The 20021-nt window shown below is 36.2% G+C and overlaps 1 protein-coding gene across 1 annotated transcript; it reads left to right on the forward strand.

Annotated features, from left to right (window-relative positions):
• The first annotated feature begins 411 nt into the window (after window positions 1–411).
• Window positions 412–20006, forward strand: LOC143343874 (uncharacterized). Its single transcript, XM_076769211.1, has 8 exons — window positions 412–534; window positions 10712–12351; window positions 12755–13311; window positions 16552–16667; window positions 16939–17076; window positions 17841–18042; window positions 19252–19476; window positions 19829–20006. The coding sequence occupies exons 1-8, from the start codon at window positions 412–414 to the stop codon at window positions 19915–19917; spliced, it is 3090 nt and encodes a 1029-aa protein (XP_076625326.1). The 3' UTR covers window positions 19918–20006.
• Window positions 20007–20021: the final 15 nt, after the last annotated feature.

Here is a 20021-nt window from a genome sequence, read left to right on the forward strand (position 1 = left end):
GTAAAACTCTCAGACGTTTTCCGATCTCTAACAGTTCCGAACCCGTCCTCGCCAACGTGCGAACTAGTCAGCTAACCAGAGTCTGATGCCTCATCGCCATTGTTCTACCGCGACCTCCGAATACGAGGCAACTATCGCCGGAAATAATCATAGATACCCCCTTTGGTAATAATAAATCGTTCGAGGAATATTCTAATTCCATTTTCGGGTGGATACGGTACGAGACACGTCGAGAATTCGGAACCCCACCTCGGTAGATCCGAGGAACAAGTGTTACTGTTCGTTTCATCCGAGTTTGATCGCAAGAAAGACGAGAAGTGGGATTCGATGTTCCCGGGGTGAAGTTTGTAGAAGAACAGAGTATATTTTAGTGCGATCGATCGAGAATCGAGGAAAAGGATCGCCGACGCGATGAGACGGAAGAGCGCGCTGTGTTTCCTGGGGATCGCGGTGATCCTGAAGATGGAGGCTCTGGTGGCCGCCGAAGCCGATCCTGCGATCTTGTCCGGGCCCGATTTAACCCACTTCCAACAGGTAAAATAATTGCCGATAGCAAGTTAGTTCGTTTCGATCGTCTTCAATTTTGTAACGTCTATTAACCAGGATAATTGCCAAGGGAAAGAAAATGTAATTCCACGCGGAACAGAAAGAGAATTGCACGAGAAACACTGTGCTTTTGTGTATTTTCTCACTATTGTGCACGGCGAGAGCGCGGAATTATTTGCAAGCCCCCCTCCCCTCTACTCCAGAAACGACAGCCATAATTATTCGTGCCCCGACAATAAAGAAATTTGCAAGTCGCGGTCGGAAATTTGGATTAATTAAACAAATCGTGAAATTCCACGAGAACTAAACTATAAAATAAATTATCGTAGTTCAATATAACTCTCTATCTTCTGGTATAATGATAGGAAGAAATAATAGAACTTTGAACCGCCCCTTGAATTAACACTAGAACTACCTACAATTATGGTGTATTTGTTTGTACCAAAGAAATTAAAACGACAGATACTCGAGGAAACGTATAATTTTGTACAGTGTTGTTTCAACCCTTAAATATAATAATTATTTAGTATCTTACTTTAAGTATTTCTTATGGTTTTACATATCAAATGCATTTCGTAATTTTTTGAGAATTAAAATTTCCCATAAATGCATGAACATCCGCAGTCTATTAACGAGTCAGGCGTTTTAATTCCGCCAAGTAAAAATTCTATGGAAGAGATCGCGTTAAACAATTAAATATCAAGCATCACACCGTGGATGAAATTCGCAGGTAGCACGTTTCAACGTGCAATTAAATCTGTTTCGAGATTTCTCCGAGTCCGGTAAAATGTATATATCGTGTAGCACGTATTTGCAATAGGTATGCAGATTTGATGAAATTACTCCGGGCCGGCACTCGCGTCTGACGTAATCAGGCCATAGTATACTACGTACACCCTTTCGCATGGCGGGCATAGCTATCTTTCCCGACAATCGTGCGCAAGTTTCACTGGTAAAGTGGTAAACCGACAAAAAATTCAGAGCCTCCACAGTTAATTGTGCTCGCTCTGTTAACGCGCGACTTCCTCGCCTAGTATTCATCTGCATCGTTTCTGATCCCCCTCGATTTCGATTTCGATTTCACTCGCACGTTTCCGTACGATCTTTATACTTTCACGATACACGCCGGAGCTCTCCAACTTCCAAGCTCTGGAATCGAGACTGTTCTATCAGAAAGATATATACGAAAACAATCCCCAATCTACGTGCTAAAACAGCCCAAAAAATATCCTGGGTACCTTGTATTAAGTTTTCTACTTAATAAAATTAATGAAATGGTAGTTTGGAGAGGGTTATTTCAACCCTTAAATATAATATTTCGTATCTTATATATAAATGCATAAACATCCGCAATCTATTTATGAATATAACTAATCGACTCTCCCCTATTTCAAACTTCCATTAAAAAATTGAATACTTTAAAACTATCATTTTTATTATTGATATATTTTTCTATAGCTTCTAGGACGTCTTGTTTTTATATAACTTTTATTAAGACAATCAGAGTCAAACTAGTTAACTCTGGGCCCCATTTCAACCTTCCATTAAAAAGTACTAAGATGTCCTCAATAATCAGAAGGTTAAAGAAGAATTAAATGTTCCAAAAGGGCGTCTCGTTTCACCATAAGATTTGTTGTAACGATCAGAATTAATATTCTACTACTGAAAAAAAAAAATGAGTTTACTTTTAATACTTCTTCCACCCTTATTATTTAATATCTCAACCTATGTATTCACCAGTATACTATTCGTGTGATTGTCTTAGTCAACATATTTACTAAAAATTCTCCAATGGAATTGATTGTTTTAGTGGTGTAATAATAAAAAAAACACTTTTAATACCTGAAATTCCCACTGATTGAGCCTAAACATGCTCCAATATTTATTTTTGCGTTCTAGCTTGCAAAATAAATAAAGTTAAAACATAAATAATGTTGAAAGCTACATAATTTAAAATAATATTCATTCATTTTATTATTAAATACCAAGTGTTCAACTGGGTCGGTGACTTTGTATAATTGAAATCAAAGCCGACCCGCCGTACAGTATTTCTATTAATGATGTTATAAATAATAAACATCAATCTACACGAATTTAATTCAATAATTATGGTTGAATATGAATTGTTACTTTGGGTCGTAGTTCGTCTTTATATATAAGTTGTGATTAAAAAATTAATTTGAACGAACTCTATTCGTCTAAACGTTAAAAAAGTTTTTATCGTTATTCTTAATCTTTATGCAAATTCATATTTTTATTAATAGAATTGATGAAATGGGAGCTTCGTAGAGGGTTGTTTCAACCTCCAAAATATAATAACTTGTATCTTACTTTAACTATTTCTTATATTTTCTTATATGAAGTGCATAAATGCATAAACATCCACAATCTAATAATAAACAATCTGAGGCTAGATATGGGGGGGGGGGGGCACATTTTACACCCTTTTAAAAAATTATTTGCTGTCAAGGACCTTAAATAGTAGCCAAGATATTCGTGACTTTATTTAAAATGGTCCAACGTAAACACGTTGAGTAAATAGAAAATTTACGAGATGCTACAGCTAAAAATAAAGCGGTTGTCCCATCTGCGGGAGAAATCTAGCAGTCGGAATCAGAGGCATAAGAGAGGTCAGAAGTTACTCTGTTAGTGGGTGAACATCTTGGTCCTACTTTCATATACGCTATCATTCGCGTTCATGCTACACCGTGCACCTGGCAAATGGCGGATAGTGTCATTATGATTAACAGCTCACGGAGGCAGGAAAGAAGACACCTGACAATTACGTTGAATCAACCAACAATCGTAGCTCGTTTAAAGAAAAGACTGGGAACGAATCGACCATGTCTCTAAATTAGAAAACGTTCACCTGGCACACTAGCACATAATTCTAAAAAAAAACAATATTCTACAAGGATTACCATAAATAATAATAATAATAATAATAATAATAATAATAGCGCGTAACGCATATTTCTTTTTATAATAATTAATATTGTAAAATTCTTCGCGTTTCACCTGACCGGGAAGGGAGACCATAATGCATATAACAGGCGTTCAAAGCATAATCGCCGGGTAATTGAGGATGAAGAGAAGGCCGACGGCACCGATTAAAGAAACCGGAGTCGATCGAAGATCCTTTCACTCTCGATCACCCGGAATGAAGGAAAGACGGACGCCTTCGAAGAGCGCGTCATGCATGGAAACGGAAGTATTAAATAGTGACATCCTATCGGCGTAGCTTCCGGTTACTCTCCGAACTTTCGATTTCACGGATGCCACCGCAGCCTGTAAAAAAAACGCGAGAGAAACCGTTCGAAAACGGGAATCCTCCTGAATATGCCTCGTGTCCGAGATCCGAGCCGATAAACAACGTGTTTTCGCAAAGTTTATCGTCGCGTTTAGTGAAAGTATGGTGATAAAAAAAAAACCGGAAGCGCGAGGAATGCTAGAGAGACGACTCGCTTGACCGGAGATCCTCAACGGAGGTCAAAGATGACGCTTTCGGGCGTCTTCGTTAATTTATTATCGTGAAATTTAATTGCTTTTCCATGATTATTGAGTTAATAAATTGCTGGTAGTTTGGTAAATTTTTTTCTGTGTAAATAAAGGACGAATTTTTTGTGAGAAACGAAAACTTTCTATCAACGTAATATTGTGTCTTTTATTCGAAGGCCAGACTGAGAATAGTCTACGTGAAAAGACTAATTTGCATTGTTTGTAGAAAAGAAAATAAAAGAGATTTCAGGTTCCTAATGTTGAGATTCAATGTAGAATGACTGATGGGACCCTAAAATTAAGGTTCTCTGAGTTTTTAAGTGCCTAATCAATAAATAATGTGTACACTGTCATAAGTATTGGGACACTTGGTCGAAACGTTCCTGAGATTGTTTTAAAAGCTGAATCTACTTTCCACAGCTTTAAATTAAATTTTCTCAGTGATTTACATCAAGAAATTAATAAGAAAACAAAGAAGGTATCAATCTAATGAATTAGACAATATAACTGCTGTTGATATAATTTGAGTTTACGTCAAGTGAAAAATAACAAAAACAAATGGTGAGAAGAGTTACGAGGTATGGAAATTAGTTGCTTAGAGTTAAATGGAGATGTACTGGTCTAGCACACATGATTTGCATATCTTGATGGTCTGCTCGTCGCAAACAGCTGTTTTACATTTACAGAAACCTAGTTTTGTTTCGCGATCTTTTTCACGGCTACATATTTGGAAACACTTTCGTCCCGGCAAACTTTCTCGCCACTAACTCTTCTATATCCTTTATTATTAAAATTTATATCCTAGCTCAGATAGATGCAGAAAGAAATTTTGTTTTTAAATGTTCCAGTATCAGATATAATCATACTAAATTTTATTTTCTGTTAGTTTCAATATTAACGAGTAGAATTTATATCCTAGCTCAGATAGATGCAGAAAGAAATTTATTTTTTAAATTTTTCAATACCAGATATAATCGCACAGAAAATTATTTCTGCATTTGCTGTATTCAGAATGACGTGAGACATCAATATCGATCATCTTTCTGTTATTATTACATCAGAGTAATTATTACGTATCTGATCGATAGTATCAACGTCTACCTTCGTTATATAATAAAGGAAAATCACGTCGCGAGTATCCTTATCTCGATAATTCGATATAAATAATTTATAAATACGAGGAGTATGTTAGTGGTGAGACAGAATATATGTATAAATTTCAATAATTATGCTTTCTTCGATCGAAATGAGTCGCGTCGGTGCTCTCACAAGCCACGCTGTCTCTTTACTTTACAATGTGTGCTTGCTCAGACAATATTGGCATATCGTTTGACACATTCATAATTAACCGTTTGAAAAGTATACAAAACCAGATACTATGTATTTATCTATTACAAAGCAATATTTGTCAAATATCATCTTCTTAAACTTCATTCATTCTTTTCTAATTATTAATAATACAGGCTTTGCATTTCAAATTCAACTTTTTGTAAATCAAATCATACTTGTAATTTTATTCTTTCCTTTAAATTGAAATCTACTATTTCTATTGATCTATTCAATACAGTTTTCTTAATTTCTACCAAAAAATATGAAACCCATGCTCCAAATCCAAAAATGCATGAGTTATAACGATTTAAAATTTAATAAATTACTTTACTTTGAAGTTGTATAACCTTTAATATATTAAATTTAGGAGGCTAATATTTTAATACTTTAATACTTTAATACTTTTTAGAAGAATTAGGAACATTTACAGAAAATTGAATTTGAAGTGCAAAACCTAAATTATTAATAATTATTAATAAATCAAATCATACTAATAATTTTTTTTTTTCTTTTAAATTCAACTCTACAATTTTGACTGGACTCTGCAGTTCTTTTAGTCTCTACAAAAAAATATGAAACTTATGCCCCAGACACAATAATTCAAGAGTTATGAAAATTTAAAGTTTGCTAAATTATTTTACTTTAAACTGGTATAACCTTTGAACTATTAAATTTAGAAAATTGGTACTTTAATACTTTCTAGTAAAGAAACATTTACAGAAATTTGAATTTGAAGTGACTTTAAAACCTGTATTATTAATAATTGGTAAAATTTCAAAAAAACGTATTTCAAAGTCATCGAATCACAAATAGTAACTCTGTCAAAGGATCGAAATTCGACGTCAGAAAAGTTTTCCTATTAATTATCGACGCAAACGTTGCTCGCTATTTATAAACTGCATGTGTTTTTTGTATTTGCTAAGAGAAATTATTCAGAGCGTGTCGCAAATGACTCTACCGCAGACTGCAAATTATTCTAATTATTATAAACGCACGCAGTCTTCGAGGCATTGTGTTATAGACGAGTTTCAAAAGCGTTAAAAATTAAGGTAAATTTAATCAGTCAAGTAGAAATCGTACGCAGAAGTCAATTTGCAAATTAATTATTAAGTAAAAGTGATTTTTACCATGGGGGGAAGAAACTGTTACTATCGCGAATTAAAATGCACCTATCGTGTGCATAATTTGTGTTAAATAATACACGTTTCAAGACGTAAATACTATTCGTGATAAGAAATAATAAACCCGGGGAAAGTATGTAAAATATACGGTTCGAAGATTATTAGAAATACATTTGTGGTACACTTTTACTGATTTTGAAACTCTGAAATAATATGTTTCGGTAAATATTCTTTGCAAAAATTCTATCTCGATTGTATTCATTAATATTTAACTCTTAGTGCAATGTTGATTGGAGCCTGAATGCTTAGCTCGAAGCCATGTATCAATGTCCCGATTCTTGTGATAAAGAATAAATCCGGGGAAAGTATATAAAATATTCGACTTGAAAATTATTAGAAATACATTTGTGGAATACTTTTACTGATTTTGAAACTTTGAAATAATACGTTTCGTTAAATATTCTTTGCAAAAATTCTGTCTCGATTGTATTCATTGATATTTAACTCTTGGAGCAATGTTGATTGGAGCCTGAATGCTTAGCTCAAAGCCAAGTGTCAATGTCCCGAATCTTAATAAATAATAAATTCGAGGGCAGTATATAAAATATTTGAATTGAAAATTATTAGAAATACATTTGTGAAATGCTTTTACTGATTTTGAAACTCTGAAAGAAAACGTTTCGTTAAATATTCTTTGCAAAAATTCTATCTCGATTGTATTCATTGATATTTAACTCTTGGTGCAATGTTTATTGACGCTTGAATGCTTAGCTCAAAGCCAAGTGTCAATGTCCCGATTCGATCCACCTTTTTCGAGGACACGAGGCGGGATCAAGGCGAATATATTCGAGACAATAGGTGAAGGTGAAGAATGCTACGTGCTCTCTCACTTTCTCCAGAAACCTTACAGATTAACAGATTTCAACCAAGGAACGACTCGTCGCGGTTTGAACCTCGAAAAATTCTCTTTCCAATTTGAAAATCATCAAGAAGCGATTACAACTTTTACTTTTGACAAGTCCAATAATGTTTAATCGAATTGCAACGTTCCTAATTCCACGTTCCAGTCATAATAATTTCTCCGAGAAGCGTTTGAAATAATTGTAAATACATCAAACGATATTACGAACAATAACAATTTGAGTATTGCCGGCGATTTTTAACGTACGCTCAAAATTAATAAGGAAGCTAGTTTCGAAAGTCGTGGGAAGAGGAACCGATAAAATATTGTCGACTTTCACTGCGCTTTAACAGTGACTCGTTATTCCTGGTGTCGTTAAAAACATTTCGTGCATAATTCACGGATTATAAATTTCGTGGAGAGGCCAATCACGAACAATGATAGTCGGGACGAGCAATTCGCACGGAAACGAGAATTATCTCGTCTTTGGCGACATTGTTGTCATAACTGGGAATAATTAATACCGACAGGCCAACAATACACCCTTTAATTACTTAACTGACGACTAATTAATACTTAATAAGCGATGAGTATGAAGTAAGAATTTTTTTTTTACTCGATTGCTACATCAAAATCAACTATTATTTGCAAAATTAATTTAACTTACGAAATTAAAAATATATGTTTGACTTCTTTGATAGTATAATAATATTCTAGTTGCTTACCCAGCAGACTGGAAAAAGCTCGCAACTCCTTTGTTATTAACACGTTAACTGCCTGTTTTCCATGTCCAAAGATGTCCTCAGCATTTATTCAAATTGTAGTCTGAAACATAGAAATATTCGTTAATCTAATGGTGAATTTGTTATTTTACAATATTTCAAATTAAGTAGCGTTATTTGCAACTTTACAAGTATTTCTTCCATTGTAAACAATATTGCAACATGTTGTAAGTTCAAGGTGCCGGTCACCGGTGACCACCGTGTCAATCAATGTGTTAATATTATTGTTACTATTTTGCTTATCGCTTAGATTCTCCAGTTATGGATTATTTTTCAACTGCAAAACTCGAATACACGATATAAATATGTCTACTTGATTTCTACTCGGTTTATCGCCTTATCGTTCTAAAACTGTGCCTTTCCCGCCTAATATACTTCAACCATTTCGTGCTTGAAATATAAAATTATCAAGAAAAATCGTTACATAGATTTCGATCGAACTCAAATCCGGTGTTTTGGGCAACCTCTGCACGATTTTAAGCACCTGTTGACCTCCAATTATGTTTAATAATTCTGCACAATAAGTAAATTACAGCGATGAATTTACGTTTTTGTTACTAAAAAAGGGTGTAGGATTTAAAACGGAGCACTCGACGGTGACCTTGGCCTTAACTAGAGGTCGATTCAATATCAATTTAATAAAATGACTTTGAAATAACCCCTAGTTAATTCGATTCCACAAATATTTAGACTGGTAGCAAAAATAGAAGTTGATCTTAAAGTCTAACTAGCCTTAACTTTGACCTCTACATCAGGGTCAAGATCATCAGATACCCCATCTTTAAACCTATTTTTTATTCTGGGATCTTGATACTTTTCTTCACATTCTATTATAAAAAAATACTGTGTTCAATTGTTTCAGATGATTTTTACCAATTACTTATAAATATTATATATTATATATTAGTTATAAATAAATATCCTTCTAACATCCTGGTCTCCTACGATCAATTATTCGGTGCTTGATTTGAAATTTACCGGTACTATATTCTCGTTTTACGTTTCATATTTCCGGAATCGGTGTATTTCATAGTCGATTATTTTACGATCGAAAGTAAACAAATGATTGTCGTAATACCAGCGGGACAAAAAACAATCGAACAACGTAAAAGCGACGGTTCCGCGGTGGTTAGAAATTTTCCGCGAAATGTGAAAGAAAGCGAAAGGTGGCAAAAATCTTCTCCATTCGGCCGAATGCCAGAAAGTCCATGAGCCCGGTGAGCGTGAAAGTGAAGGAGCACCCGTTATATAACGGGAATTGTTTGCAGCACCGCGTGTTTCGCGATGAATTCGATCGTATATGCCGATACACGATTATGCCACGAGTATAGTATAATAGCGTAGCACATATACTGTTGCAAGAATATGATCACAAAAGAAACAAATATGGAACAGTTAAAACCAGGAAAACCACTTTCTGATATAATTTCTCTAGGAAGCGTAACTTTCAAATTTCCAATCGTAACGCCTGGGTAGCCATTTTGCTGTTCGATTATTTTCTAGGTATTTTCTTGTAACTGTTGAATTGAGTTTTTCTAGAACACAAATTTAAATCTTGATAAAAAGAGTTTCCAAATTTTTAGAGAAAGGAAATGTTGAAGTTTACCACCTTCAGTTGTGGAGAATAATATTTGACAAAAGTAAGACCAAAGAGACACGTAATTATTTTCTAGAAATCTTTGTGAGCAAACATTTATCTACACATTCCCTGATTCTTCATTGTTATTCTTCCACAACTTTCTCGACCGTTATAACGTAACCCCATCTATTGCTATCCTACTTGTAGCAAACCGTTCACCAGAGTTTTAAGAGTCCACATAACCGCCATAACCGCTTAAGGCATTCCCTCGACGCCAGACGAAGGAAATGTACGATCACCGATCCATAGAATCCGTTTGGACACGAGATATGCAGTTTTTGCTCGTATCGAGGATCGTTGAAAGTTAGAAATAGGAAGCCACGCCCAGAATAAGCGGCCAGCTTCTCACATCAGCTGTGGGAAATCCGCGGACTGGTCTGCGATCATTATCCGCTGAAGAATTCGATGGATAATGCTTCCACCTTATAACATAATGATTTAACTATAACCTAATCGCTCTTCCGCTGTTTGAAGGGTTACGCCCACTTGGGTGTCGTCGTTAAAATCCTCATGGTTGCTAAAAGACTGCCCACTTACAAAGATTTCCGTTCGTGATTGTTAAAACGAATTATATTATAGGAGTACACAGTGGAATGAAAACCGAGAACAGTCGTACTTTCTCGAATCCAAGGAGATTGTCTCACAGTCTTGGTAAACTCGAGATGGGGAAGGGAAAGAGAACAATGCGCCGGTTAATTGCAACGATACTAATTGCATCGAACTCTCTTTCTTTCTTTCTCGTACCAAGTTGATTATGAACTTACTTGATCGCAAGATTTTCTTGAAATTAATAACTCAATCTATAATCCCCGCTGTACTGCAGCTATAAAGAACAGGACAGGCTAAACGTCTCACATTTTCCAACTAATTAAAACCTTTTTTCTGAACTACCCAGGGTCGACAATCTCATGACCCGCGACCACGTCTCTCGGCTTCTCAACAGGCTCAAATACTCAGCGACGTTCAACAACACCAGCAACGTTACAGACGACCGCCGCAAGACGCCAGCAAACAACAAACCGGCGGGTCGTATCCGTCCCTGGCAAAGTATAAAGTGGACCGCTCCAAGCAGCAACAGATTCAGCATCTGTTGCAGCAACAGCAGCAGGTGCAACAGCTGATCCAGCAGCAGCAGCAAAAGATAGCGCAACAGCTAAGCAATACGAATTACCTGGGAAACGTTCAGACCCAGCTTCAGCCACAGAAACAGCAACAATTCAGCAGCCAGTATCAAAGCGCCAATGGCCAGTTTCAGAATCTTCAACAGGACCTGTCGCAACCTCTGTTCAGCGACCAGCACCAGGTGCAGTTGCAGGAGTATCTGGAAAAGCAACGCGAGTTGGAATTAGTACAAAAACAAAGACAACAACTGTTATTGGAGCAGCAGGAACTGCAACGGCAACAAGAGCTGCTGAGGATCCAACAGCTTCAGAAACTCACGTCGACGACCTCGGTGCCCACGCCTGTCGCCTCGCCGAGCACCATCTCCGTCAGCACCACTTCCTCCCCAGTGCTGGTGTCGCTGCCTACGGCGAGGAAGATCACTCCCTCGGAAGCACAGCTCTTCCTGAAAGCAATCGCCACTCATCAGAAGAAATATTCCACAACGCCGATCCCAGCATCTACAACGACGACAACGACAACGACGACGACGACAAACAGGCCTGTGACGACTGTTTTGCCTAAAAACTATCAGGAGAAAATAACGGACAGCCCAAATATCCCGGAGAATCTCCTGAGCTTGATTCAGGATCAGGAGAACAGATTTGCGCAACAGGGCAAGCAAAAGCCTCAAATCAAAGTGATTTATCAGACCGAGAAACCAGCGACGGAAAGAACAGCGAGTACGAAGATCAGGTCTGCCTCTTTGGGCTCGGATCGGGACGTGTTGCTGAAACAACTGAAGCTAGCCTTGGCTCAATCCGTCGAGGATGATGTCAGGAACGTTAGCACCAGAGATATCGTTCTTCCTAACGGAAAGAAGATTCAATTCATAGACGCACCGAGTGACCCGTCCTCCGTTATTCCAACCAGTAGCTCGAATTTCTCGACTACCATAACATTGAACGCTCCGACGACCACTATTAAGCCTCCGAAACTAATCCTCGAGGAGCTAACGAAGGGTGTGCTTCCACCAGGGGCAGATTTCGAAGTCATCAGGCAGAAGAGCGACGGTAAACTGGAGGAGATCGGTAAAGCGCCAATTCAGAGCCTTCCAGCGAAGAAGGTTACGTTTGTCGTGTTGGAGGAGCAACCTGACGGCAGCTACAAAGTCCAAGGGGTCAAAGGGAACGCGGACAAAGAGGGAGGTGACGTGGACTCTATCGTGGAGAAGATCAAGAAAGGGGAACTGAAATTACCACCAAGTTCTTCCAATCCGGCGACTGTGCCCTCGCTCGAATCTCTGAGATCTAGCTTCAATACTGACCTACCATCCACGAGGAGCTCATCGATATTGACTCAGAACACTGGTCCTACGACCTTTAGGCCAACCACCGCCAGATCCACTTCTCTTTCGCCGAGGTACACCGAAAGGTAATTACTCTATCGTTAGATTTTTGGGATGAATTAGATATTGCTTCTAGCTCTAATTCTAGATAGTCTTAAAAAATGGAGGAAAATCTCCTGATCATGTTGGTATGTGTATTATAGCTATTAAGGTTTTTGATTTTGAATCATTGTAAATAAATGTCAAAATTTGGCAAGGTGCTACTTATGACCTAAACCTGGTGGTTAAATAAAATTAAACTTGATAATAAAAAGAAACACCATTGCAAAAAGCAAATTACTTTTAACAGAAGCACATACAGTAAGAAATAACTGACTATGTGATTATCTGATAGTGTAAAATGAAAATATGTAGTTGTACTCAAACTTGTAAAACAAAAATATGAGATAGAAAATAGTCTAAAGTATTAAACGAAATGTCTTTTCGCAGCAGACCCACGGAATACTTCCCCCACGTGACGATCTCTCCGAATTCAGTTTCCTCGACGGACAAATACGTGTCGTCGGCGTCTAGCGTCGCTAGTCACGTGTTCAATTCGCTGAGCACCGTGAACACCACCCCCGGACTGACCCCTGTGAACCAGGACAACCGAGTCACCGCGAAATATTCAACCTCCACCAGGAGTCACTTTATCCCAACGATGGCTCCCGTCAATGAAATCATTACAACGACACCGTCCTCGGTGCAGACAACTTTCCCGCATCATTCAACCAATTCTTACATTCACTTTGCCTCCAGACCGACCAGTGAAACTCCCTCGGAACTCAGGCCAATTTCTACTACCGCGAGACCGACCACCTTACATAACGAAAATATCATTTACCACGAGGGCTTCGAAAAGTCCACCTTCTCCCCTCCGACGGAATTGCCTTCCGGGAAGAGTCAGGTCCACGACAGTCTGTCGACGTTGCTGAAGAGAGAGGGACTGTTCGCCATGACCAAATACTTGAGACAATCGGGCCTCGACAACGTGTTGAACGAAACCGGTGAGTAGACGAACACGCATTTTCTGAAAACACATGAACATCAATTTTGCGATCAAATTTCACGGGCCAATTTTTCGAATGTTTATTTTAATTCGAAATTAGTAGTTTCTATCCTGATAGTTTCTATCCTGATAGTTTTTATTTTGATACTTTATATTTTGGTAATTTCTACTTTAATAGTTTCTATTTTGGTCATTTCTATTCTGGTACTTCCTATTTTGGTAATTTCTATTTTGTAGTAGTTTCTATTTTGGTAGTTTCTATTTTGCAGTAGTTTCTATTTTGGTACTTCCTATTTTGCTCATTTCTATTTTCTAGTAGTTTCTATTTTGGTAATTTCTATTTTGATAATTTTTATTTTGGTAGTTTCTACTTTGCTTGATTGGTAAAAATTCTTACCAGGAGGGGGGTGGATATCCACCAGCTATAAAATGCATACGAACATTTTTCAAAAAACACCCGAACATCAATTTTACGATCAAATTTCACAGACCAATATTTCTAACGTTTATTTTAATTCGAAAGTAAGTAGTTCCTATTTTGGTTGATTGGTAGAAATTCCTGCCAGAAGAGGGGGAGGATATCCACCAACTATAAAATAATACCTTGCTTATGCTTGTTTTTAAAAGATATGCAATTATGACATAATTTTTGGAGAAATTAAATTAAGAACTTTTCATCGATACACAAGTATACATGAAGACCCAGTTGTTAGAATCACCCTATACGTGATGCACTTATGGCAATTACTGTTACGACGGTGTCTTATTCTTTACGCGACCGGTCGTTAATTCCCACCGGTCGGTTTTAGTTGTGGAACGTTCATTGGAAAAATGTTCTCACGGATAAACGAAGATTTCGACACGGTTGCTTCTTCGCCAAGAACAATGATATCCGTTTCGTCGTTGTAAGAATCATTAAAATTATAAATTGCAATTTGCGATCATCGATACACCTCGAACTGTCGCGTTAATTGCCCTATATAACGTTCTATCCTGGACAATTTATAAGTCAGTCATCGGTATTGCAATTACCTACTAATTACTAATTGGATTCTATTGAACAGTCAATCACGATGGGAACAATGCTAAGAAACTACGATCGATTTCATATTGAGTGATCCTTAACTGTCGTAAAAGCTGCAAAAGTATTTTTCAAACAACAAATTACAAATAAGCAAAGAGAAAACCATACAAAGACCAGAAGAGTTTCCAATATTTCCAGATAACTACAAATATAATCGTTCCCTAATTTCCATATACAGGGTAGTCGGCCACCCCTGGGAAAAATTTTAATGAGATTCTAGAGGCCAAAATAAGTCGAACATCAAGAATACCAATTTGTTGATTGAGGCTTCGTCAAAAAGTTATTAACAAAATTATTATCAAAAATTATTGATAAACTTTGTCCGCCTACAGAAATTTTTTTCTCGAAAGTGCGTAGGAATTCGGAGGTATGTGTATCCACAAAAAATGATTATAATTAACCCCCGCAACTGAAAATAATTTTTCCAGAACGATTTGAAATTTTTTAATTTTGTCGAAAAATTTCACACGTTCTCGAATTTTTTTCTCGAAAGTAGGTAGGATTTCGACGGTATGTCTAATGACCAAAAATGATTCTAATTGACCCCCGCAACCGAAAATAATTTTTTCAAAACGATTTGAAATTTTTTTTTTCACCGAAAAATTTAGGCACCTACCCCCTGTCGATTTTTCTTAAAAACTCCTTTTTCATTTTTAGTAATTTTGTTTGACACCCTACAGAAAAGTTGTCTAATACTTTTCTGTAAGTACCTATGAGCTCTACTTCAGAAAAAAGTTTCATTGAAATATATTCACTATTGTAGGAGTTATGGCTGTTTGAAAATTGGACCATTTTTATTGGATTTTTCTCAGTTTACGGGGTCAAGGATCAACTTTTCGAATATTTTTGCAATTTGTACATATTCTTCATCTAAATACGCGTCATTTGCGTTTTTGAAAATTAAAATCGTCCAATCCGTTCAGGAGTTATGATGTCTGAAAGATTCGCATGAAATTTCGGGGAACGATTTCTGGCCTGAAATTAGATTTTCGGTAAGGAATTTTTTTCTCGAAAATGCGTAGGATTTCGGGGGTATGTATAATGAACAAAAATGATTGCGATCGACTCTTGCAAACGAAAATAATTTTTTCAGAACAATTTGAAATTTTTTAATTTTGTTGAAAAATATGTTCACCTACTCGAATTTTTTTCTCATAAACGCGTAGGATTTCGGGGGTGTGTCTATTCACCAGAAATAATTGTAATTAACCCTCGCAATCAAAAATAATTTTTCCAAAACGATTTGAAATTTTTGAATTTAATTGTTAATAACTTTTTAACGAAACCTCCATCAACAAATTGGTATTCTTGGCCTCTAGAATCCCCCATTATAATTTTTCCCAGGGGTGGCCGAACACCCTGTATATTTCAACAAGTTTGGGAATCACCGATTTAAACAAAATGACTGTGCTGATAGATAGTTCTAATTACTGGTAGGTTAATCAAGCACAAAAATCGTGCACTTCCTTCGATTAAAAGTTGAAGAAGCGTGACGATGTCATTTCACGATTCACGATGAATGACCGGATGGTAATTACTATAGCGATTAAGAAAGATGCATTCATTCCACCGACAGTAATAGACTTTTTATTCTTCTATTTGTCTCACAATTAGTATTGCACCAAGTTGGTGTTAGAAATAATTTCTCTGGTCAAAGGCATCCACAAAAAGTATATAATATTACTTACATATTTATTCGTATATATTTATACAAAAGTCAATAATAAAAGATATTATGAAATTGATTAATTCCATTTTGGAGCACCAGATATAGCAACACACAGACTCACGCGAAACAATTTGAGTTCTTTTCATTGATTATTTATACATATGTATAAAAATCCTCCATTTTGAATTGCAATAAATGGACTGCAGATCTTGATGCAAATTCATATTTTTATTAATAGAATTAAATATAATAATTTGTATTTTACTTTAAGTATTTCTTATAGTTCTGTATATTAAGTAAATTCTGTAGTTTTTTGAAAATTAAAATTTCCCATAATTGCATAAACATCCGCAGTCTAGCAATAAGTTTACTAAAACCTGTGTTTAGAGAAGAATAAATCCTTTCTGGATTTTTATTGAGCCTTCTTCTCGAACCGTTTTATAAGAAACAGTCGACAGAAGTTATAATAATACTGTATATTACAGGTCCATACACATTATTCGTCCCGACAGACAAAGCTTTCAGGACACTGTTAGTGCAACTCGGAGGTCCTGAAAAAGCGGAGCAGAAGTTTCAAGAAAATCCAAGACTCCTCAGCGGGGTATGTCATACTCTTCTTAATCACTATTACTATATTAATATCGAAAAATCTGTTCACCTCTTCTAATTTAAAAGCTGGAGTATTAAGTTCCCTAGTTTTATTTTATTTTCAAGTTATATGTATATGTATATCTGTACCTAATAGAAATTTTCCAGAAAGGAGCCTCTTTGTGTTCAGTGCTAAAATACTGGGACATGGTTCTTTTGTCCAAATGAATCTGTAAACATAGAATTGTAAGTTATTAATAAAATGATATATTTTATGGAAACAGCTCCTCTTGCATCACGTGATACCGGGAGCCTTCAGAATCGATTCTTTGCAAGACGAAATGACCGGTGTCAGCTTGGCTGGAACGCAACTACGAGTGAACGAATATGCGATGCACGACCATGAGTGGAACGACGTGAAGGTATAATCTTATTTCACGATTTCACGATTCTTAAACACATTTTATCGTTATCGATTGTCCATTCAATTTAAAAACAAAGTTTGAATGACCTGGAATAGCAGAAAACCATCCCCTAAATAGATACTATGCAATATTTAAATACAGAGTTGTATATACAGAGTTGAAATTTTGTTGAATTTGATTTATGGATTAATTAATTAATCGACATGCACGTCAGTGTCAATGACACTTAGCTACAGCTACATATCGATCATCTTTATCGATCAAATATTTTTCCTTGATCCAATTTTCTGACCTCCTATTATGGAATGCGATAGAAACATTCCGTTCACTCGTAAATAATGCATGATATCGAACATTCTTAAGGAAAAGATCATTAATCTTTCTTATATGTTAAAACGGATCAGCGTTTCGTCAAAAATGGTCGTAGGATTCACCAGGAGTCGACCTATTTCGAATTTAAAGCAAAACATGGAATTTATAATAAATACTAGTTTGCAATATTATTTCTATAATCCTACAGCTACTGAATTGTTTATTAATTTAAAAGACTAATTTCTGCAGTTTAGCATTCTTTTTAAATTTTTCTACACGCAGAAAAAATGTACAGAGGAATATTAAAGAAATCCCAAAGAACTTATCTTGAATAAAGAATAAATTATTATACCGTGTTCCTTTTTGAAAACCGTATAAATGGGATATCCTGTATAGAGAGGAAGATAAAGGGCGTTTATTTCTTTATTCCTTTTCATCATTCCAAGCAGGTGACAACGATAAATGGTGCAAAAGTGGCACCAAACAAACGAGATATCGAAATCCCTCAAGGTATCGCCCACGCGGTGGACAGGGTCATGTTCCCACTTCCAGTCGGCGATTTAGTGCAAACCTTACAAGCTGATCGCGAAAAAAGATTCACGACCTTCTTAAAAATGCTCTACATCTCTGGCCTCCAGGATACTCTGTCAGGTAACCGAAAAAGAACTAAATTCTAAAATTATATAAGGTGTTTGGCTACCTCTGGGAAAAATTTTAATGGGGGATTCTAGAGGCCAAAATAAGACGAAAATCAAGAATACAAATTTGTTGATTGAGGCTTCGTTAAAAAGTTATTAACGTTTGAAGTTCCGTCTGTAGAACGGCAATCGTAAACAGCTGCGTGCGCGATAGTGGTTCTCACTCAGAACTTTAAACATTAATAACTTTTTAATGAAGCCTCAATCAACGAATTGGTATTCTTGATTTAGGTCTTATTTTGGCCTCTAGAATCTTCCATTAAAATATTTCCCAATGGCCGAACACCCTATATAGGGTGTTTGGCTACCCCTGGGAAAAATTTTAACGAGAGATTCTAGAGGCTAATATAAGTCGAAAATAAAGAATACCAATTTGTTGATTGAGGTTTCGTTAAAAAGTTATTAACAAAATTATTGTCAAAAATTATTAATAAAATTTGTCCACCTACACGAATTTTTTTCTCAAAAGTACGTAAGATTTCAGGGGTATGTGTATTCACCAAAAATGATTATAATTGACCTCCGCAACTGAAAATAATTTTTTCAGAACGATTTGAAGTTTTTCAATTTCACCGAACCAGTTGGTATGAAACTTTAAACATTAATAACTTTTTAACAAAGCCTCGATCAACAAATTGTTATTCTTGATTTTGGTCTTATTTTGACCTCTAGAATCTACCATTAAAATTTTTCCCAGGGGTGGTCGAACACTCTGTATATTCCCGATTGTAAAATTAGTGGACTTAAATCGTACATTCATAACAATTATGTATAACGCGCTTCTTTTCGTGTACAGTTGGTCACAAAAGTTTGTGTACAAATAGGGAAATTTTGAATTTCGATAAATCTTATGGTCATTAAATAATTTTTTAATGTTTAGAAATATTGTTCATATTTTATTAAATTCACTTGAACAGGTATAGAGTTATTATGTACGCTAAATCGAAAAGAAGATTCGTACTAACATCGGTTTTAACTCTCTAAAATCAAAACAAATATGGCGCCAAAAATCTGATTAACTTTTTGGTTTGAAACATTTCTTTGGTAGATTAGCAAAAATGGATGAACAGTGATGATCAAATTCAAAGTCTACATTGTGTGTTAGGTTACTAACGAAGATGACTGCATTGAGAAATATGCGTACAAATACAATATATTTTAGGGCCGAAGACGTTTACCATTTTCGCTCCAATGGACTCCGCTTTCGAAACAGCCACCTCGAAAGATGGAACACCGATTTGGACGGATGAAGATGGTCCTGAAGCTGCGAAAACAATCATCTCCAGGCACGTTATTCCGTCGACCCTTTATACAGCGGGGATGAGGTATTATCTTCAAAAGGACACGCTTCGTCCTCAGTCACCCGTCCATATTCATAAAAACGGCGGTGAGTGAAACTTAGATACTCTATGATTGTTTTCATCTCGCCATCTGACGATGAAACAGGGAACTAGATGCGTCTAGTTACTTTATATTTAATGCCAAAGAGAAAATATAACTGTAGTTGCAATATTTGAATAGAGACTCCCGATACGACGGTTGAAAGTTGCTAGTTTGACAATTAATGTAATTTAATTCGTTTTACTATTAGTTTTATTTTCCCGTAACTGATATTCGTACACAAACTGGAATCTACGTTAGTACGTATTTATAATTGTACGCACATTTATTATTATGAAACATCGTTCTAGAAGGTTCTGTCGCGTGCAAATGTTAAAATGTTACCTTTCATGTTGCAGGTCGAGTACGAGTGAACGAAGCACATGTTGTAACACATAATGTACCAGCAACGAACGGGGTTTTACACGCGATCGATGGTGTATTATAAACGCGCAACAACTGTTAGATCATGTTTCGAAGAATTAGTCGTTCCAACGAACATTTCAGTCGCAGACCAACCGAAATATTTAATTCGTTAAGCCAGGTACATTC

This window comes from Colletes latitarsis, chromosome 1 (assembly GCF_051014445.1).
Source record: "Colletes latitarsis isolate SP2378_abdomen chromosome 1, iyColLati1, whole genome shotgun sequence".
NCBI lineage: Eukaryota > Metazoa > Arthropoda > Insecta > Hymenoptera > Colletidae > Colletes > Colletes latitarsis.